General features: G+C 59.8%; 3 protein-coding genes across 11 annotated transcripts; all 3 read right to left on the bottom strand.

Moving 5' to 3' along the window:
* Positions 1 to 287: 287 nt before the first annotated feature.
* Positions 288 to 5,516, bottom strand: LOC140691933 (melanoma-associated antigen 10-like). Of its 5 annotated transcripts, none has more exons than XM_072956414.1 (3): positions 5,412 to 5,516; positions 1,803 to 1,943; positions 288 to 1,605 (listed from the first exon to the last, which is right to left on the bottom strand). In XM_072956414.1, exon 3 carries the CDS (start codon positions 1,603 to 1,605, stop codon positions 805 to 807), a length of 801 nt encoding a protein of 266 aa, XP_072812515.1. In that variant the 5' UTR covers positions 1,803 to 1,943; positions 5,412 to 5,516; the 3' UTR covers positions 288 to 804. The 5 variants fall into 5 exon arrangements, with proteins under 5 accessions (XP_072812515.1, XP_072812514.1, XP_072812516.1 ...); XM_072956413.1 differs by lacking the exon at positions 5,412 to 5,516 and adding an exon at positions 5,077 to 5,320; XM_072956415.1 differs by lacking the exon at positions 5,412 to 5,516 and adding an exon at positions 5,077 to 5,320 and having other exon boundaries at positions 1,803 to 1,903.
* A 2,708-nt stretch (positions 5,517 to 8,224) lies between these two features.
* LOC140691895 (heat shock transcription factor, X-linked member 3-like) lies at positions 8,225 to 9,906 on the bottom strand. Its single transcript, XM_072956273.1, has 2 exons — positions 9,348 to 9,906; positions 8,225 to 8,931 (listed from the first exon to the last, which is right to left on the bottom strand). The coding sequence occupies exons 1-2, from the start codon at positions 9,840 to 9,842 to the stop codon at positions 8,407 to 8,409; spliced, it is 1,020 nt and encodes a 339-aa protein (XP_072812374.1). The 5' UTR covers positions 9,843 to 9,906; the 3' UTR covers positions 8,225 to 8,406.
* A 4,617-nt stretch (positions 9,907 to 14,523) lies between these two features.
* Positions 14,524 to 19,742, bottom strand: LOC140692003 (melanoma-associated antigen 10-like). Of its 5 annotated transcripts, none has more exons than XM_072956629.1 (3): positions 19,648 to 19,742; positions 16,040 to 16,180; positions 14,524 to 15,842 (listed from the first exon to the last, which is right to left on the bottom strand). In XM_072956629.1, exon 3 carries the CDS (start codon positions 15,840 to 15,842, stop codon positions 15,042 to 15,044), a length of 801 nt encoding a protein of 266 aa, XP_072812730.1. In that variant the 5' UTR covers positions 16,040 to 16,180; positions 19,648 to 19,742; the 3' UTR covers positions 14,524 to 15,041. The 5 variants fall into 5 exon arrangements, with proteins under 5 accessions (XP_072812730.1, XP_072812729.1, XP_072812731.1 ...); XM_072956628.1 differs by lacking the exon at positions 19,648 to 19,742 and adding an exon at positions 19,313 to 19,557; XM_072956630.1 differs by lacking the exon at positions 19,648 to 19,742 and adding an exon at positions 19,313 to 19,557 and having other exon boundaries at positions 16,040 to 16,140.
* Between the last annotated feature and the right edge of the window lie 439 nt (positions 19,743 to 20,181).

The raw sequence follows: 20,181 nt of genomic DNA, 5'->3' as shown, positions 1-20,181 counted from the left end.
CTTTCCCTTGTTCTGTGGGACTTCAGGGACATGTCACCATCTTCCTGATGTGACTGGGCTCCTAGCCTGTCCTTCTAGGTGTGGGGTGTGTCTTGCTTTTCCTAGTGTCCCCACTAACACAGAGCCCTCCGGACAGCAGAGGCTCGGTGAATGTGTGCGGATGAAGTGAGATGGTGAGCAGGGATCCTGTTGATTCACACTGATTTTCTCCTACTTTCTTAAATAACCCATGGAAACCCAATTAAACATAGGGATATTACACGTATAAAATGACAAACAAGAAGGGGTAAGAAGCAAGTTAATATTTTTACTTTTATTGTTCTAAATCTTCCCTCATCTGTATCATTGCTAATTACTCTCACATTTCCCAAACAATTCTAATTGCAATTCCATATTATGTCATCCAGGATGACCAAAAAAAAAAAAAAAGAGAGAGAGAGAGAGAGAGATTTCAGTCTCCTTTACAGAAGAGGAAAACTGTTGTGTTTGAACTGGATAAGCATACACTCGTTGTGATCACTGTCATTCACAAAGTTAGATACTGAAGCTTATTAAATCTTCTATTAATAGGAACAGCACTGAAAAACACCTACAGGAAACAAAGATCAATTTCCATGTCACCGTAAAGGACGGGAGGAGCCCAGAGATGCTGTACGCCGTGCCCCCCGAGCTGGCCCGGGCCCTCACTCCTTCCAAGGCTGACTGCTCGCTCTGCAAACACAGGGTGAAGGATGGGCTCCCTTCCTGCCCGGCAGGAGAAGCTGCTGGACAGGGGCCTGGAAGGAGCGCGGCTGCAAGTCTGGCTCAGGCCCCCTCTTCCTCATTGCTCACGGCCTCCTCAGACAGGGACGGGAAGGAAATGGGACCCTCACTGTTGAGTCTAAACAAATGCTCCAGGACTTGCAGCTTGCTGGTCTCCGCGTGGGCCCGGGGCCCCCACAGGAACTCGTGGCGAGCGGGATCGCTGTTGGCCACCTGCCGGTACTCCAGGTACCCCTCCTGCACCCACGCTTTGGTGATCAGCTCCCTGGGCTCCCCGTAGATGAAGTGCTCCCTCCCAGGATACACCCCCATGACACCGAGTGCTCCCCACACCTCTTCCTCAGGCACCCCCCCTCCCCCCAGGACGATGACACCCAGAAGTATCACCAGGAGGCCGTTCTTGGGCATGCTCTGCTCACCACCCTGCATCCCATCACAGGTGAGGCCCAGGGTGGGGACCAGGATGTACAAGTGCTCCTTGGGGTCCACCTCCTTCACATCCACCCCAAAGACCAGCTGCATGCACTCAGAGGCCTGGCTGAAGACCGCAGGGAAGTGGTCCTGGTATTCTCTGAGGATACTCAGCATTTCTGCCCTGGTGGTCGGCTGCTTCCGGTGATACTTGAGGAGCAGGAAGCTCACCAGGTCAGCCATCATTGAAAGCTCTGCACCTTGGCGCAGGGACTCGGCACCGGCAGAGTAGGAAGAGGAGACTGAGGAGGAGCAGGGGTACCGGGGGGATGCGGCCCCCTCCTGCTCAGCCTCCAGCTGCTGCACATCCACCAGGCCCTGGGCGTCTCTTGGGTCCTGAAGGTCTTCCACAGCCTGGCGGAGCTCACTCATCTGAACCAGGGACATAATGACAGGTGTTGGCAGCTGACAGGAGTCTGGGCAGCGGTGACAGGTGGGGACCCAGTGGCCTTGTGGGAGGACAAGCTTATCGACCTTCCCAGGGTTTCTAGGGCTGAACGAGGTTTACTTTGGTGTCCCATCTTTGTTGTGGGCGTGCGGGTCCCCTCACCCTTCCCTCGGGCCCTCACCTTGACTCCTGGGAGGACCCGGGACTCTTCTCTCTGTCGCCAAGGCGTGGTTCCTTCAGATAGGATCTGACCCGTCCTCTCACACCAAGGTCCTCACCTCCCTGAAAGCCGGGAGAGAAAGGAGAGGAGGCCCCTTCCCTGCTGTGATTCAGGACAAGGATACCTCTGGTCATTGACTTTGGTTTCTGTGCACAGTTCCTTGTTCACAGCTCCCAAAGCCCTTGGGATGTCCTCAGTGTTGAGAGTGATGAATGTGCTGTTTTTGTTTTTCATGTCAATGAGATGTGTTTGCAAAGCACCTAAAATGGGGCTGGTTGCCAGAAGAGCCAATCATGTGATTAAAAGTTTGGATCTTTTGGCCCCTCCCCAGCACCACCAGGGAGGGGAGAAAGGCTGGAGATTTGAGTTCAATTGCCAATGGCCAATGGTTTAACCAATCGTGCTTATGTAATGAAGCCTCCGTCAAACCCCAAGAGGATGGGTTTGGAGAGCTTCTGGGTTGGTGAGCAGGTAGAGAGCTGGGGCAAGTGGCACTGTCTGAGAGAGCGGGGAAGTCGGCCCCGCTCCCGCACACCTTGGCCCTAGCACCTCTTCCATCTGGCTCTTCGTGACTCATGCCCTTTATGTTCAGCTGGTGATCTAGGAAGTAATACGTTTGTCAGAGACCTGTGAGCCACTCTAGCAAATCAACCAAACCTGAGGAGGAGGGCGTGGCAACCTCTGGAGGTCTTTCAGAAGGACACGTCTTTCAGAAGGACAAGTAACAGCCTCGACTTGTCACCAGCGGTGGAAACCCAAGGAGGAGGGAGTTGGAATCCCCAACCTACAGCTGGCCATTTAGCAGCACAGGGAAGAACCTTGCCTTGCGGTGGGCTTCTGAAGTGGTGGGGGGAGGGCAGTCTTGGAGGACTGAGCCTGAACCAGAGGGTCTGATGCCATCTCTGGCTAGACGGTGTCAGAACGCAGTTGAATTCTTGAACACTCTGCTGCTGTCTGAGAACTGTTGTTGGTCCGGGGAACCTCTCCCCTACGTGGAAACTGGTCCCAGGATCCATTTACACAACATCCACCCCCAGCCCCCCGAAAAAACCAGAAGCACTGGCAGCGGGGATCGGCCCCTCTGCCCTGGGCGGAGGTGCCCTCAGTGCCTGGAGGCCATGCATCTCACTCCCGCCAGGGCCTGCTCTTCCCCCCTGCCCCCACCTGGGATGACGAGTTGACATCTGCCCGTCAGACCCAGACCTCAACTCCCTGAAGACTCCCACCTTCCCACCCAGGATGGAAGTGAGCACGGCACTTAGGGCCACCACTGACTGTTCCTTCCAGGGCTGGGAACACGGGTCAGCTGGACCCGGTGGGGTCCTTCCTCTCCTGAGATGGCGGGGTACATTTGGTCCTCACGGAGAGTCCTTGCCTTGACACGTGGGATATCCTAGGACCGCTCCCTCTGCTGGCCTGATGCTTCCCCTCAGACCAAGGTCCTCACACCCTGAGATACCCCACCCCCAACCACGTGACGGAAGTGATGGCAGGCCCCATCCGGCCAGACCTGACTGGGGACTCCTAGGGCTGAAACAGCTCAAGCCGGACACTGTAAGTTCCCATCTCTTTTGGGGTGAGGGTCTCCTCATGCCCTGCATCCACCCAAAGGGTCCTTTTCCTGAGCCCTGGCACATCCTGTGAGTCCTTCTGCTGCTGACCGGTTGTGGCTCCTTCTGCCAACCTCAGAACTAGGTCTGAATTCCCTGAGAGCCTGGGGCAGAGGTGAGGGGGCAGCACCATTGGCCACTCCTGCCCAGGGACTTCAGGGATGACAGGGGGCAGGGCCGGATTCTGTGGGCTCGCTCTCTACTCTCAGTATCAAGACATTCACATTTACGCCCAGCAAGTCCTGGAACCCTCCCCTCCGCTAACATGAGGTTGTCCCCTGCAGGCCGACACCACCATCGCACTGAGTTTGAGGATAAAGTGGGGAGGTGATGCCTCCTGACTTACACCCGGGCCTCCCAGGAAGGACCAGAGGAGCAAGTTTCTGTTGAGGCCCCCTCTACCTGGGGAGGGGGTCTGCCCAGTCCTACTGGGGGTTCCGGGGAGACCACCCTCTGCACATCTGAGCCACACTCCTCAGACCAGGGACTTCACCTCCCAAGGACCTCTGAGTAAGAGGTCAGAAAACATCTCACCTGGTCACCCTGCTCTGGGGCCTCCAAGACCCAGCACAAGGGCAAAGGCTCCCTCACGGTCCTCACATTGCCCCCTGGTAATTTAGGATTCTGTCCTCTGCCCATCTGACGCCCCGCCCCTCATACCAGGAGCCCTGTCCCTCTGAGACCGGGATGTCAGGAAATGCTGCCTTTGGTCATCCTGCCCTATAGCCCCCCATGGCCGACTCTGTTCCGGGGTGCAGGGTCTCTTGGTCCTCCCTCAGGGTCCTCACCTTGACTACCAGGGGGACCGGGGATACCCTGCTCTGCATACCTGAGGTCCCCCCTCCTTATATTAAGGCCCCAGTCTCTCTGAGACCCGGATGGGGAAGTCGAGACACCAAAGAGCAACGTGTGCTCATCTCGCCCTGGGGCCTCCCAGGGATAAAAGCAGGGGCAGGATCGGTTCGGCGGGTCCCCACTGATCTGGGGTCTCTGGTTCCCTCAGTCCTCCCTCAGGATCCTCACCGTGACGCCAGGCAGGAACGGGGATTCCCACCTCAGCCCATCTGAGGCCCCGCCCCTCAAACCTGGGCCCCATTCCCTCTGAGACGCGGATGTCAGGAAATGTGCCTGTGGTCATGCCACCCTATGATCTCCCAGGAACGACTCTGTACTGGGGTCCAGGGTCCCGCAGTCCTCCCTCACAGTCCTTGCTCACTGTCCTGACAGGCCCTCCGCCCTGCGTTTCCCAAGCTGAGGCTTCGCTCCCCACAGCAGCGCCCCAGTCCCTCCGAGGCCCGGATGCGGAAGTCCCGGCACGCTGCCGTGGGCTCGTCCGGCCTGAGGCCTCCGAGGGCTGACTGCCGGGGTAGATATCTTGGGGTCCCCTCAATTCTGGAGTCCAGGGTGTCCCCAGTCCTTCCTCAGGGTCCTCACCTCGGCGCCCGGCAGGAACTGGGATTCTCTCCTCAGCCCACCCGAGGCCCCGCCCCTCAAACCAGGTCCGCAGTCCCTCTGAGACCCGGATGTCAGGAAATGCTGCCTGAGGTGATCCGGCCCCATGACCTCCCGGGACCGACTCTGTGCTGGGGTCTCTGGTCCCCTCAGGCCTCCCTCAGGGTCCTCACCTTGACGCCCGGCAGGAACTGGGATTCTCCACTCTGCCCCCTTGAGCTCCCCCTCCTTGTACTACATCCCGACTCCGTCTGAGACCCGGATGCGGAAGTCAGGGCACGCTGCCATGTGCTCATCAGCACAGGGCCTACCAGGGCTGACTGCAGGGGTAGATAGCTTGGGGTCCCCTCTATTCTGGAGTCCAGAGTCTCCTAGATCCTCCCTCAAGGTCCTCAGATTCACTCAGGCGGCATGGAGCCTCCCTTCAGCCCACCCGAGGCCCCGCCCCTCAAACCAGGTCCGCAGTCCCTCTGAGACCCGGATGTCAGGAAATGCCGCCGGTGCTCACCCTGCCCTGTGGCCTCCAAGGTGCAACACTGTCCCGGGGTGCAGGATCCCTCCGTTCTCCCTCGGGGTCCTCACCTTGACTCAGGCGGCATGTGATCTCCCCTCTGGCCACCCGAGGCCCCGCCCCTCATCCCAGGACCCCCGTCCTTCCGAGACCCGGATGTCAGGAAGTCAGGACCCCACGAGTGCTCATCCCACCCAGGCCCTCCCAGGGCTGACAGCAGGGGCGGGGATCTGTGGGGCCCCTTCTGTCCTCCCTCAGCGTCCTCAGCTTGAGCCCCATCAGGTCCTGGGACGCCCCCTTGTTGACCCGAGCCCACACCCTCACACCAAGGCCCTCACTGCCCTGAGACCCCCCAGGGGAGTCTCTGGACTCACATGAGGCCACCAGGCCCAGGGCTTCCCAGGACTGTGGACGCCAGGGGCTGAGATGGATTCCATGGGTTCCCTCAGCCCTCCCTCTGCTCCTCACCTGGACTCCTGGCTGGGCCTGGACACCTCCCTCTGCCCACCTGAGCTTGGTCCCCTTGGACTCAGACCCTCCAGAGCCAGGACACCAGAGAGGGAAGCAGGGATGAGGGGGTGGGGATCTGATCCTTGCAACCCTGCCTGGGGTCTCCCAGGGGTGACCGCAGAACCGACCTGGATGCCTGCAAACCGAGTCCCCACACACGGTTCTACCTTGACTCCTGGCAGCGCTGGGCTCCTTCACTAGCAAACCTGAAGCCGGCCTCCCTCACCCAGGCCCTCACCTCACTCACCTCCCAAGGTTGGGGCATCAGTGCCCATCACATCTGGACCCCGAGCCCAGGGGTTTCCGAGGGCTGTCGGGGGTGGGGCGGAGGTGGATTCCCTGGGGGCCTCAGTCTCCTGTGTCCTCACCTTGCCTCCTGACAGGACTTGGGAGCCGCCCTCTACCCTCCTGAGACTGCGTCTCTCAGACCTAGCCTCTGACTCCCCGAGTTCACTGAAGAAATGGGGGCCGGGGAATGATCAGCCTGACAGCCCCGCCCGGGGGTCCCCAGGATTCTGGCGCGGGGCCGATTTGCATTCTTAGGGTCCCTGTGTTGTGGGGTGGTTGGACCCCTCTGTCCTTACCCCGGAGGGCCCTCACCCACCCTCGCACACAAAAGCTGCAGTCCCAGCAAAGATGCTGGAGGGGACCTGCCTCCTGGTGACCGTGAAGGGGCAGAGAGCAACACACCTTCCCTCGCGGGCTCCCCGACAACTAGCCTGACTTCGTAGACGGTCTATTCGAAAGACTTACCTTTTCCTGAAGAGGCTGAGCAGTGGCAGGGGAGTTGCGGATCCCTTGGGTTGATGACTGGATAATGGTACGTGTTCCAGAGCCGTGATTTTCACTTGTTAATTCTCATCCATAGTAAGAACTACATTTTTCATCTGCAGCTACTGTGCGTGTATCTATATCATGTCTAGACTGTATGTGCTTATGTACACGTACATCCACACACCACACACATGGACCAAACATGCCACGTGTGCCCCATGTGGAAACCTGGGCAGTTCCCAGACACAGGTGCCTGCCCTGGGCCCTGAGGCGCGGATCCCCGTCCCCTTGCGGGAGCCCTGAGAGCCCACCGGACCCGAGGGCACCATGCTTTGAACTACAGGCCTGCCGCCTGCCTGACACCCCATCTGCCCAGGGCAGTGAGCCTGCAGGAGAACGTGGGCCCCCCAGTCGGCTGGGAGAGAAGCCGAGCAGAGTGGGCAGGAGGAAGTGGGAGCAGGGCCCCAGCCTGAACACAAGAGCAGACTTCAGAGGGCCGAGCCTTTACCCCCACGTCCAGGAGCCTTCTCCATCCTCACACCCTCTGTCCTAGACCCAGACCCGCCTCCTGGGGCCCCGTCTCCATTTCAGGATGGATGGTGATCCCGCGGGGCTGGGACAGGCCACGTGGGCAGAATCCGGTGTCAGGCTCTCCTGAGCACCGATGCCTGGCTTCCCTGTGTTCTCAGCTACGTGGCATGAGGCACCAGCTGGTAGGACAGCGTGCAGGACAGCTGGGGCCCCCGTGAGTGTTGGCGAGTCGGCTCAGACCAGTGGGGCATCAGGGGACATCGGACTCAGAAACAGCACCGTCTGCCTCGCAGATGACTCTCGCCCTGTTGTAAAGTGTCCCTTGGCTCGCGGAGCCGGTGTGTTAGACGTGCCGCACGGCCGCTTCACGTGCCAAGAAAGGGTCCTAACTACAGCCCTGATGGAAGTGAGCAGTGCTGGTGTTCGCCTGGTGGGAGATCTTTTATACATTTGTGGGGGGTTTGGTCACTTGAGAGTAGGGATTCCAGTGGTTGTTACCTTCGAGGGTGATGGGCTTCCCCCCAGGCATTTGACTGCAACCCCCCGTCTCTTCGGAGCCAGGCTGCAGCGCTCTCAGCCCTTGGTGGAGGGGGTGGCCCTACGTTTCGGCGGGCCTCTGTGGGGGGAGGGGGCCCTGGATCGGGAGCTGGAGACGCTGAGCTGCTGGTCAGAAACTTCTGGCATCCTTGGGGGACCCAGGAGGAAGACCCTCCTGCTCCGGGATGCATGAGTAGTGGGGGGGAGACACCCCCGAGGTCAGAAGCCAGGCTGTCTGTCCCCTGATGGGCAGGCCCGGCCCAGGGGACCAGACCTTCCTGGGCTCGCCTCAGTGCTCGCTCCCCACCTCCTTGGGCGGGTGTCCGAAATGCCACAGCTTCAGATGAAAGAGGCCGATGGGGACCAAAGCCTGCCCCCGGCCGGGGTCTCCAGCCTCCGCGGGCTTATCTGGTGAGACGTGTGCGGAATCGAACGCGAGAAAGAACACGGACCCGCGGTTCTCGCAGATTCTTTATTTAGCCCCGGGGAGTTTTGCTTGTCTTTATTAAAGCCCAAAATGTTCATGGTTACAGGACGGTGCTCTTCGTGTGTCTCTAGTGGTCTGTGAGCTCAGGGCTTTGGGTTGTCCTTGAACCGTTCGCAGAGAGCACACTTGTAATCTGAAGAGCCCTCGGGCTCTTCATCTGCCGCGGGCCTCCTGGTTGGGGGCCATGAGCAGAAGGGCCGCGAGCAGCATGCAGTAACCCGTGTTGCACGTGGACACCACCGAGCTGGGATCGGGGCAAACGGGGGGGCTTCTGGGCAGCTCCCCTGCACCGTCCCTTCCGGCAGTAGCCGGGGGCACTAGCGTGACATTCCTGGAGGTGCCCTCCCCACTCGGGCCGCCCTGCTCGCTGGAGGGACGCTGCACTACCACCAACCTGGCCACCCGGCCGGCAGACAGGACGCCAGGGAGCATGAAGGCCCGGATGCCGCTGGGCACCTGAGCACGGGGGGCTTCCCTCTGGGTCTTCCTGTCGGCATCTTTGGTGGAGTCATTCTGATGGAAAAACTGGGTGCATCTCATAGGTGGGGCGGCTTGCTTCTTTCTCTTTGGGGTGGTTGCGCTGGAAGCGGGCCGAGCAGTTGCTCTCGGGTCACCTTTTCTCCACATGTTCTCGATCAGCAGGGGCTTCTCTCTCTGAAAGTTGCAGTTGTGGTAGATCTGAAAGGACATGAATCATTCTCGTCATTTCGGGGGAAATATTCACTCCTCCCCGCCCACCTCCATCATAAAGGTCTTGTTTGACTGTGGAGAAGAGGTCTTTTTAAATTCCTGGCAAGGTTTATTTCGCCCTGGAGTGTGCGCTCACTAAAGCTACGTGGTGCCTGGGCTGAGGTGTCACTCTAGCTCCCTGACGTGAAGTGGCCCCTGGGTCTTCGGTCACACCCGCAGGGCATCTCTAAGGGGCGAGCCTTACATGACACGCCGGACTGCCTCAGCCTTCATTCAGTACTGGCTCGCAGGAAAAAAGTCCCCCTCGGGAATGAACCCCGTTCAGCACATCACTCATCCGCTCAGGACTGGGAAGCTGTTCCAGGAACAGAGAACTCGGGAGACGGAAGGGCTGTCTACGTTACCATCAGCCTTTTCTTCCCCGGAGAGCGACCCAGAGTGCCGGGCAGGTGTATTTTCCTGAACCCGTAGAGGTTCAGTTGGCGGATGAAGCTCTTCAAGCTGTCTGTTTCAAAGATCCTGTCTGCGCCGCGCCGGCGAAGAACCTCCCGCTGGAAAAGGTCTTCCTCGATGATCAGCATGTCTCCCTTGTCGTTCCAGCGCACGGACTTGAAGGCCTCGTCCTCCACCATCATCCAGAGCTTTCTCGGGAAGGAGAGCCCAAGAACACCATGGGTTCCGTCCACGTTGGCGGGACCTGGGTTTGGGTCCTGTGGTGGCTGGTTGTCTTGGGAGCCTGGATCTTGGCTCTCGGCCTGGTCGCCGGGCTTCTCCAAAATCTCCCTCGAATCCACCTTTGGATCCGGGGATGAACCCGATGGGGCCCCCGCTGGGGGCTCTCCATCAGCTGCGGGGGCCACCGTGGCCGTATATTCCTCGTCGGGGCTCTGACTCGCCATGCAGCTAGTCTAGACCAGGCACATGCTCTCCCTGAGACCAGATCACTGAGCTCTCAGGGCAGAAGGGCCTTCAGTCTGAGCAGGGACGCCCAGTAAATAGTGTCCGCAGAATTCTAGAATCTCGGTAGCAGGGCAACCAGCGACTTTGGTCATCGTCCTCTTTATGTGTCACGTGAGGTCCCAGAGTTGGTCTGGACAGGGAGCCCTGGCCGAGGGGAGGGGAGGGGAGGGGTACAGAGCCCCCAGCTTCTCTGTTTTCCAGAAGTGTAGGAAGGTATGTTCAAGGTCCCGGCGAAAGGCTCCCATCTGCTGCCAGGCACCTTTCTCCCAGGGGCCAGGCCCTGAGTGGGCGGAGAGACATGATCCTTTTTCCATCCCCAAAGGTTGGGGAGGCCTGTTGCCAGCCTCCGATTTGTTCAAGGGCCAGGCCCTGGCTGGCCCTGGCTGGCCCTGGCTTGGCTGCCACCAAGGCGGCAGGGGTGAGATGGGCCCCGGGCGACTGCACCTCCCGGAAGTGGTGGTCCGAGTGGGCTGGTTGGCCCGGGCTGGCTGGCAGCGCCCGCCACCCTCCCAACAGCTCCTGCCTTGGTCTCTTCCAGCTGCTCCTGCTGGCTGGTCGGTCCAGCTCTGATGGGCCATAAGGAAGTGTCCCGTTCTCCTGCCCCTGGGTCGAGCTGTCCCCAGAGTGGGGCTGTGTGGGAGCGTGTGGGGGCACTCCCCACGTCCCACTTCAGTGTCACCAAAGCACCTGGCACATAGGGTTCCCCCCGTGCCGCGTGAGCGGATGGCCGCATCCTCCCCTGTGCTTTGGAGCCTCCTTTTGAGCTCTGCTGTCCGCAGCCCCACCCCTCTCCAGAGCACATGGGATCCTCTTTAGTGCCCATTTCTTGCCATAGAAACTCCTCGTGGCCCGAGAGCACTCACTTTCAGAACACCTGCCTTAGTCCGCGTCAGAACACCTCCCTCAGACCTCGGATTCAGCCTCCCCTGAGGCTGCTCTAAGGCCCTCTTCCCTCTTCCCTGTCACTGGGGGGGTTAGGCTCCTGCCCTGCCAGATTGCTGGCCTTCCGCTTCCAACTCGGCTCTGCCCTGCTTCTTCCCCTTTGCAGTCCTTGATCTGGGGGTTCAGCATGTATTCTGATCTGTTGAGAGCAAGCATTTCCCTGGTCTGCTCCCAGGCCTGCCCTGCTCGCCTTCCCCGAGCCAGCCCCGCCCCCAGCCCTGGGTCCCCGTCCCGCCGTCACCTCGGTGGCAGGTACACTGAATAATTTTGCCTGCTCTGGGTCCGGTACTTTTCAAGGGGCCTACTCTACAGACTCACTGCCAAGGACAGTTCCTACTTGTTGAGCTAGACGTGACCAACGGAAAGCCCGTCCACGTGTGACTGAAAATAGATGAGGCTCTGGGTGTGGGATGGGACAAGTCCAGCCCGAGAGCCGTCTTCACCACAGATGGCAGGACAGACAGGACAGCGGTCTGGGGGGACACGTGTTCTGTAGCCGCTGTGGTGACTGTTCTTCATAGTCACTGCACAGGGAGAGAGAATGGGACCTGGAAAGGCCCGTCTGCCGGGCTCCTAGGTCCTCATCCCAGCTCTGCCGCTAAGGAGAGGCGTCTGTCCTCTCTGAGGGCCACTCCCTGTTCCAGAAGGGGAGGGCAAGGGGTTCGAAAGAGATTCTCCCAAGGGGCCTTCGAGTCTGAGGGCTGTCGGCCTTCGTGGAGCTCCTAGGCCGAGACTGGAGCTTGGGCGCAGGTCTTTGTGCCTCTAAACAGGTTTACAGAGCACTTGTTCGGGTCACTCCCTCCTGCAGGGACGTGTCCTTAGAGTTCGAACTTCAGTGGAGGCCACGGGGGCGTCTCAGGAGGGGGCCCAAAGGCTGGGACATCGGCGGGCCGATCCCAGCCCTGTGGCCTCGCCTGCCGCCCGCTCCTTCCAGCCCTCCCTCACACCCTGGGTCTGGTGGGCCTGCCCCCTCACAGGTCTGCCTCCCTCCATCCCACGCACCCCTGCCCTCCCCGCCCCCGCCCCCGCCCCGGGCCGGCTGGGCCGTGGCTTTGTGTCGCGCCCCAGGGGTCGCTCTCAGCCATGGCTCAGGACACCTGTTACTCAGATACCAGCCCTCACGACGTCCAAGGCCTGCCTTTCCCAGCCTGGCCCGCCGGCCGCTGCGCCTGCCTTAGCCCCCGGTGTCCGCCAGCCCAGAGGACCCCCAACCGCTCTCCGTCACCGTCCATGGGCCCTGGGCCAGACCCGCACCCAGTCCCCGGCTGCTCTGGGACCCGCCAAGAACTCCCCTGTCTGGGCATGTCCTCAAGCTGCCTCGTCGGGTGGCAATGCCCGTCTCTATCCACAGGCCGCTCTGCATGTTGGGGCCCGGCTTCAAGGCCGGCCCGGCTTCAAGGCCACCTCGGCAGTCGGGTCTTCCTGTGGTCCCAGGCTCCCTCCCAAGGCTCCCACAGCCCGCCTTGCATGTCCAGTCCCAAGGTGGGGTGCTCCTGTCTCCCTGAGAGCTTGGGTGTATCTGCCTCCCCCTCCAGACCCGGAAAGAGGTCCTTGAGGACAGCAGACTAGGACAGGACGTGAACGTGGTCCCCAGCGTATCTTGGAACGAACAAATTTGTATGTCGCCCAGGAGCTGGCTTCAGTGTCCTTGAAAGCAGCTGTGCACGGTCACTGCGACAGTTCGAGCAGGTCGGAGGGCGCCTGCCGTCCCTTGGCGGTGCTGAGCGCTCTGCGGCGCAGCGCCGTGGACTCTTCCCGTCTGACCCGGGGCAGGTGGCAGGGAAGGCCCGGCCCGGGCCGGGGAAGGTGGAGTCGTGGGCCTAGGATCCGCCTGACGGAGAAGTAGAGCCGGCCTGTGGTCCACTGCGGACGCCCGAGCCCACGGCCTCAGCCCAGACTGGGGGCCTTGTGTCTGCCCGGAAGCCACCTGCACCCCACAGGGACAGCAGCAAAGGGGAGTCTTCCTTGTCCAGTGATGACTCATTTCGTAGTTGTCCAAGGCCAAGGAGACCCGGGAAAGCCATCCTTAGAAGCTCAAATGGCACAGGGGCCGTCGGGTGCAATGCACTTTCCAAAGGAGCCCCAGGCAAGCTCTGTTACGGCCGCTCCCCTCCCCCACTGGGGACAGGGAGACGGTGTCAGGATGTTCCCTAGTGTTAACTTTTCTGCAGCTTCTGAAAAGTCTACGTTAGGGATGTTATCCCATAAGAAATGTGGCCTTCAAGACCCAGTCAACCACAATCCCAATCCCAGTCTCAAGCCCGGTCTCGCGCTCTGGCTCTCGCTCTGTCGCTGTGTCTGTCTCTGTGACTGTCTCTCTGTCTCTGTCTCTCTCTGTCTCTGCCTCTGCCTCTGTCTCTGTCTCTCTCTGTCTCTGTCTTTCTCTCCACACCCCCACCCCCTGTGATGACCAAGGCAGCAGGTCAGGTTCGAGTTGGCCAAGAGGGCCCCGGGGAAGGAGGGGACCAGGGCAGGGTGCTGTCGTGTGGGATAAGGGCTGGGACTGGACAGCAGTGCCACCACCTGGCAGGGTCAGCTCTCAAGAAACCGCAGACAGTCCTCACCCTGGCTTTGACTGTCACAGTCACCTTCCTTTCTTGGTCCAGCTTTTACTACCTGGGCCTCAGGATCCTACTTTCTGTCACCCGACAGACACCACGAGGACACTGAGGAGAGAAGTGGACTCTGGGTCAGGAGGTGGGCCGCAGGCTGCGATGGGTGGGCGCAGCGTGGGCTCTAGATGAATTCAGACCAGGGGTCTCGGCCCCACCCCGTCACTTACTAGCACGTGATCCTGGGAAGGTTCCCGAGCCCCACGACCTCAGGGTCTTCATCTGTGCAGTGGGCGGGTGTGAGGAGGCCCGTCCCGCAGGACTGCAGGGGTGCGTGTGATGTGCGCCAAGCACCTCGCGCGGGGCGCGCTGCCTGTTGGAACCGCGATGATTGGCAGGTGCTTCTGATTTTCTTTGGCCCCAGACCCTCCCTCTCCCTCCTCTGGCACTTGGCTGGTTGGTTTGTTATCCAGGTCATGTTAGAGAACACGCAGCTCAGTAGGATGTGGAAGAGCTAATCAGCCAAAAAGCATGTCTCCTAAATGAAACTAAGTAAATTCTCCCGATTAGAGGCTAGGTTACACTGAGGGGTGGGGGAGGGTTCCCAGCTGGACTCAACACCGAGCTCCTAGGAAGGGAGTCAAGGAACAACCTTTGCCCCCTCCCAGCCGCCCTTCCATCCGAACTGTGGCTTCTCAAACCCAAAACACGCCTTCTTCAAGTCTGGCCGCCGTCACCTCCCACAGAAGGAAGCCCAGCTTCCCAAAGCCCCCACCTGCCCTGGCTCTGCGCACTTGCAATTGGGTGCTCTCTCCCGGACCCCCTCCGCCTCGCCGCTTCTTTCCCTTGTTCTGTGGGACTTCAGGGACATGTCACCATCTTCCTGATGTGACTGGGCTCCTAGCCTGTCCTTCTAGGTGTGGGGTGTGTCTTGCTTTTCCTAGTGTCCCCACTAACACAGAGCCCTCCGGACAGCAGAGGCTCGGTGAATGTGTGCGGATGAAGTGAGATGGTGAGCAGGGATCCTGTTGATTCACACTGATTTTCTCCTACTTTCTTAAATAACCCATGGAAACCCAATTAAACATAGGGATATTACACGTATAAAATGACAAACAAGAAGGGGTAAGAAGCAAGTTAATTATTTTTACTTTTATTGTTCTAAATCTTCCCTCATCTGTATCATTGCTAATTACTCTCACATTTCCCAAACAATTCTAATTGCAATTCCATATTATGTCATCCAGGATGACCAAAAAAAAAAAAAGAGAGAGGGAGAGAGAGAGAGATTTCAGTCTCCTTTACAGAAGAGGAAAACTGTTGTGTTTGAACTGGATAAGCATACACTCGTTGTGATCACTGTCATTCACAAAGTTAGATACTGAAGCTTATTAAATCTTCTATTAATAGGAACAGCACTGAAAAACACCTACAGGAAACAAAGATCAATTTCCATGTCACCGTAAAGGACGGGAGGAGCCCAGAGATGCTGTACGCCGTGCCCCCCGAGCTGGCCCGGGCCCTCACTCCTTCCAAGGCTGACTGCTCGCTCTGCAAACACAGAGTGAAGGATGGGCTCCCTTCCTGCCCGGCAGGAGAAGCTGCTGGACAGGGGCCTGGAAGGAGCGCGGCTGCAAGTCTGGCTCAGGCCCCCTCTTCCTCATTGCTCACGGCCTCCTCAGACAGGGACGGGAAGGAAATGGGACCCTCACTGTTGAGTCTAAACAAATGCTCCAGGACTTGCAGCTTGCTGGTCTCCGCGTGGGCCCGGGGCCCCCACAGGAACTCGTGGCGAGCGGGATCGCTGTTGGCCACCTGCCGGTACTCCAGGTACCCCTCCTGCACCCACGCTTTGGTGATCAGCTCCCTGGGCTCCCCGTAGATGAAGTGCTCCCTCCCAGGATACACCCCCATGACACCGAGTGCTCCCCACACCTCTTCCTCAGGCACCCCCCCTCCCCCCAGGACGATGACACCCAGAAGTATCACCAGGAGGCCGTTCTTGGGCATGCTCTGCTCACCACCCTGCATCCCATCACAGGTGAGGCCCAGGGTGGGGACCAGGATGTACAAGTGCTCCTTGGGGTCCACCTCCTTCACATCCACCCCAAAGACCAGCTGCATGCACTCAGAGGCCTGGCTGAAGACCGCAGGGAAGTGGTCCTGGTATTCTCTGAGGATACTCAGCATTTCTGCCCTGGTGGTCGGCTGCTTCCGGTGATACTTGAGGAGCAGGAAGCTCACCAGGTCAGCCATCATTGAAAGCTCTGCACCTTGGCGCAGGGACTCGGCACCGGCAGAGTAGGAAGAGGAGACTGAGGAGGAGCAGGGGTACCGGGGGGATGCGGCCCCCTCCTGCTCAGCCTCCAGCTGCTGCACATCCACCAGGCCCTGGGCGTCTCTTGGGTCCTGAAGGTCTTCCACAGCCTGGCGGAGCTCACTCATCTGAACCAGGGACATAATGACAGGTGTTGGCAGCTGACAGGAGTCTGGGCAGCGGTGACAGGTGGGGACCCAGTGGCCTTGTGGGAGGACAAGCTTATCGACCTTCCCAGGGTTTCTAGGGCTGAACGAGGTTTACTTTGGTGTCCCATCTTTGTTGTGGGCGTGCGGGTCCCCTCACCCTTCCCTCGGGCCCTCACCTTGACTCCTGGGAGGACCCGGGACTCTTCTCTCTGTCGCCAAGGCGTGGTTCCTTCAGATAGGATCTGACCCGTCCTCTCACACCAAGGTCCTCACCTCCCTGAAAGCCGGGAGAGAAAGGAGAGGAGGCCCCTTCCCTGCTGTGATTCAGGACAAGGATACCTCTGGTCATTGACTTTGGTTTCTGTGCACAGTTCCTTGTTCACAGCTCCCAAAGCCCTTGGGATGTCCTCAGTGTTGAGAGTGATGAATGTGCTGTTTTTGTTTTTCATGTCAATGAGATGTGTTTGCAAAGCACCTAAAATGGGGCTGGTTGCCAGAAGAGCCAATCATGTGATTAAAAGTTTGGATCTTTTGGCCCCTCCCCAGCACCACCAGGGAGGGGAGAAAGGCTGGAGATTTGAGTTCAATTGCCAATGGCCAATGGTTTAACCAATCGTGCTTATGTAATGAAGCCTCCGTCAAACCCCAAGAGGATGGGTTTGGAGAGCTTCTGGGTTGGTGAGCAGGTAGAGAGCTGGGGCAAGTGGCACTGTCTGAGAGAGCGGGGAAGTCGGCCCCGCTCCCGCACACCTTGGCCCTAGCACCTCTTCCATCTGGCTCTTCGTGACTCATGCCCTTTATGTTCAGCTGGTGATCTAGGAAGTAATACGTTTGTCAGAGACCTGTGAGCCACTCTAGCAAATCAACCAAACCTGAGGAGGAGGGCGTGGCAACCTCTGGAGGTCTTTCAGAAGGACACGTCTTTCAGAAGGACAAGTAACAGCCTCGACTTGTCACCAGCGGTGGAAACCCAAGGAGGAGGGAGTTGGAATCCCCAACCTACAGCTGGCCATTTAGCAGCACAGGGAAGAACCTTGCCTTGCGGTGGGCTTCTGAAGTGGTGGGGGGAGGGCAGTCTTGGAGGACTGAGCCTGAACCAGAGGGTCTGATGCCATCTCTGGCTAGACGGTGTCAGAACGCAGTTGAATTCTTGAACACTCTGCTGCTGTCTGAGAACTGTTGTTGGTCCGGGGAACCTCTCCCCTACGTGGAAACTGGTCCCAGGATCCATTTACACAACATCCACCCCCAGCCCCCCGAAAAAACCAGAAGCACTGGCAGCGGGGATCGGCCCCTCTGCCCTGGGCGGAGGTGCCCTCAGTGCCTGGAGGCCATGCATCTCACTCCCGCCAGGGCCTGCTCTTCCCCCCTGCCCCCACCTGGGATGACGAGTTGACATCTGCCCGTCAGACCCAGACCTCAACTCCCTGAAGACTCCCACCTTCCCACCCAGGATGGAAGTGAGCACGGCACTTAGGGCCACCACTGACTGTTCCTTCCAGGGCTGGGAACACGGGTCAGCTGGACCCGGTGGGGTCCTTCCTCTCCTGAGATGGCGGGGTACATTTGGTCCTCACGGAGAGTCCTTGCCTTGACACGTGGGATATCCTAGGACCGCTCCCTCTGCTGGCCTGATGCTTCCCCTCAGACCAAGGTCCTCACACCCTGAGATACCCCACCCCCAACCACGTGACGGAAGTGATGGCAGGCCCCATCCGGCCAGACCTGACTGGGGACTCCTAGGGCTGAAACAGCTCAAGCCGGACACTGTAAGTTCCCATCTCTTTTGGGGTGAGGGTCTCCTCATGCCCTGCATCCACCCAAAGGGTCCTTTTCCTGAGCCCTGGCACATCCTGTGAGTCCTTCTGCTGCTGACCGGTTGTGGCTCCTTCTGCCAACCTCAGAACTAGGTCTGAATTCCCTGAGAGCCTGGGGCAGAGGTGAGGGGGCAGCACCATTGGCCACTCCTGCCCAGGGACTTCAGGGATGACAGGGGGCAGGGCCGGATTCTGTGGGCTCGCTCTCTACTCTCAGTATCAAGACATTCACATTTACGCCCAGCAAGTCCTGGAACCTCCCCTCCGCTAACATGAGGTTGTCCCCTGCAGGCCGACACCACCATCGCACTGAGTTTGAGGATAAAGTGGGGAGGTGATGCCTCCTGACTTACACCCGGGCCTCCCAGGAAGGACCAGAGGAGCAAGTTTCTGTTGAGGCCCCCTCTACCTGGGGAGGGGGTCTGCCCAGTCCTACTGGGGGTTCCGGGGAGACCACCCTCTGCACATCTGAGCCACACTCCTCAGACCAGGGACTTCACCTCCCAAGGACCTCTGAGTAAGAGGTCAGAAAACATCTCACCTGGTCACCCTGCTCTGGGGCCTCCAAGACCCAGCACAAGGGCAAAGGCTCCCTCACGGTCCTCACATTGCCCCCTGGTAATTTAGGATTCTGTCCTCTGCCCATCTGACGCCCCGCCCCTCATACCAGGAGCCCTGTCCCTCTGAGACCGGGATGTCAGGAAATGCTGCCTTTGGTCATCCTGCCCTATAGCCCCCCATGGCCGACTCTGTTCCGGGGTGCAGGGTCTCTTGGTCCTCCCTCAGGGTCCTCACCTTGACTACCAGGGGGACCGGGGATACCCTGCTCTGCATACCTGAGGTCCCCCCTCCTTATATTAAGGCCCCAGTCTCTCTGAGACCCGGATGGGGAAGTCGAGACACCAAAGAGCAACGTGTGCTCATCTCGCCCTGGGGCCTCCCAGGGATAAAAGCAGGGGCAGGATCGGTTCGGCGGGTCCCCACTGATCTGGGGTCTCTGGTTCCCTCAGTCCTCCCTCAGGATCCTCACCGTGACGCCAGGCAGGAACGGGGATTCCCACCTCAGCCCATCTGAGGCCCCGCCCCTCAAACCTGGGCCCCATTCCCTCTGAGACGCGGATGTCAGGAAATGTGCCTGTGGTCATGCCACCCTATGATCTCCCAGGAACGACTCTGTACTGGGGTCCAGGGTCCCGCAGTCCTCCCTCACAGTCCTTGCTCACTGTCCTGACAGGCCCTCCGCCCTGCGTTTCCCAAGCTGAGGCTTCGCTCCCCACAGCAGCGCCCCAGTCCCTCCGAGGCCCGGATGCGGAAGTCCCGGCACGCTGCCGTGGGCTCGTCCGGCCTGAGGCCTCCGAGGGCTGACTGCCGGGGTAGATATCTTGGGGTCCCCTCAATTCTGGAGTCCAGGGTGTCCCCAGTCCTTCCTCAGGGTCCTCACCTCGGCGCCCGGCAGGAACTGGGATTCTCTCCTCAGCCCACCCGAGGCCCCGCCCCTCAAACCAGGTCCGCAGTCCCTCTGAGACCCGGATGTCAGGAAATGCTGCCTGAGGTGATCCGGCCCCATGACCTCCCGGGACCGACTCTGTGCTGGGGTCTCTGGTCCCCTCAGGCCTCCCTCAGGGTCCTCACCTTGACGCCCGGCAGGAACTGGGATTCTCCACTCTGCCCCCTTGAGCTCCCCCTCCTTGTACTACATCCCGACTCCGTCTGAGACCCGGATGCGGAAGTCAGGGCACGCTGCCATGTGCTCATCAGCACAGGGCCTACCAGGGCTGACTGCAGGGGTAGATAGCTTGGGGTCCCCTCTATTCTGGAGTCCAGAGTCTCCTAGATCCTCCCTCAAGGTCCTCAGATTCACTCAGGCGGCATGGAGCCTCCCTTCAGCCCACCCGAGGCCCCGCCCCTCAAACCAGGTCCGCAGTCCCTCTGAGACCCGGATGTCAGGAAATGCCGCCGGTGCTCACCCTGCCCTGTGGCCTCCAAGGTGCAACACTGTCCCGGGGTGCAGGATCCCTCCGTTCTCCCTCGGGGTCCTCACCTTGACTCAGGCGGCATGTGATCTCCCCTCTGGCCACCCGAGGCCCCGCCCCTCATCCCAGGACCCCCGTCCTTCCGAGACCCGGATGTCAGGAAGTCAGGACCCCACGAGTGCTCATCCCACCCAGGCCCTCCCAGGGCTGACAGCAGGGGCGGGGATCTGTGGGGCCCCTTCTGTCCTCCCTCAGCGACCTCAGCTTGAGCCCCATCAGGTCCTGGGACGCCCCCTTGTTGACCCGAGCCCACACCCTCACACCAAGGCCCTCACTGCCCTGAGACCCCCCAGGGGAGTCTCTGGACTCACATGAGGCCACCAGGCCCAGGGCTTCCCAGGACTGTGGACGCCAGGGGCTGAGATGGATTCCATGGGTTCCCTCAGCCCTCCCTCTGCTCCTCACCTGGACTCCTGGCTGGGCCTGGACACCTCCCTCTGCCCACCTGAGCTTGGTCCCCTTGGACTC

The sequence above is a fragment of the Vicugna pacos genome, chromosome X (genome assembly GCF_048564905.1).
Source record: "Vicugna pacos chromosome X, VicPac4, whole genome shotgun sequence".
Taxonomy (NCBI): domain Eukaryota; kingdom Metazoa; phylum Chordata; class Mammalia; order Artiodactyla; family Camelidae; genus Vicugna; species Vicugna pacos.
Note: the sequence above shows the minus strand (reverse complement) of the source record. Positions and strands in the feature narration are given on the sequence as shown.

Bases quoted from the DNA above. Each gene is read 5' to 3' on its own strand.
- LOC140691933 (XM_072956414.1), bottom strand. From the start codon at position 1,605: ATGAGTGAGCTCCGCCAGGCTGTGGAAGACCTTCAGGACCCAAGAGAC.
- LOC140691895 (XM_072956273.1), bottom strand. From the start codon at position 9,842: ATGGCGAGTCAGAGCCCCGACGAGGAATATACGGCCACGGTGGCCCCC. The intron at 8,932-9,347 runs GTAACGTAGACA...ATGTCCTTTCAG, and splicing joins CGGGGAAGAAAAGGCTGATG to ATCTACCACAACTGCAACTT.
- LOC140692003 (XM_072956629.1), bottom strand. From the start codon at position 15,842: ATGAGTGAGCTCCGCCAGGCTGTGGAAGACCTTCAGGACCCAAGAGAC.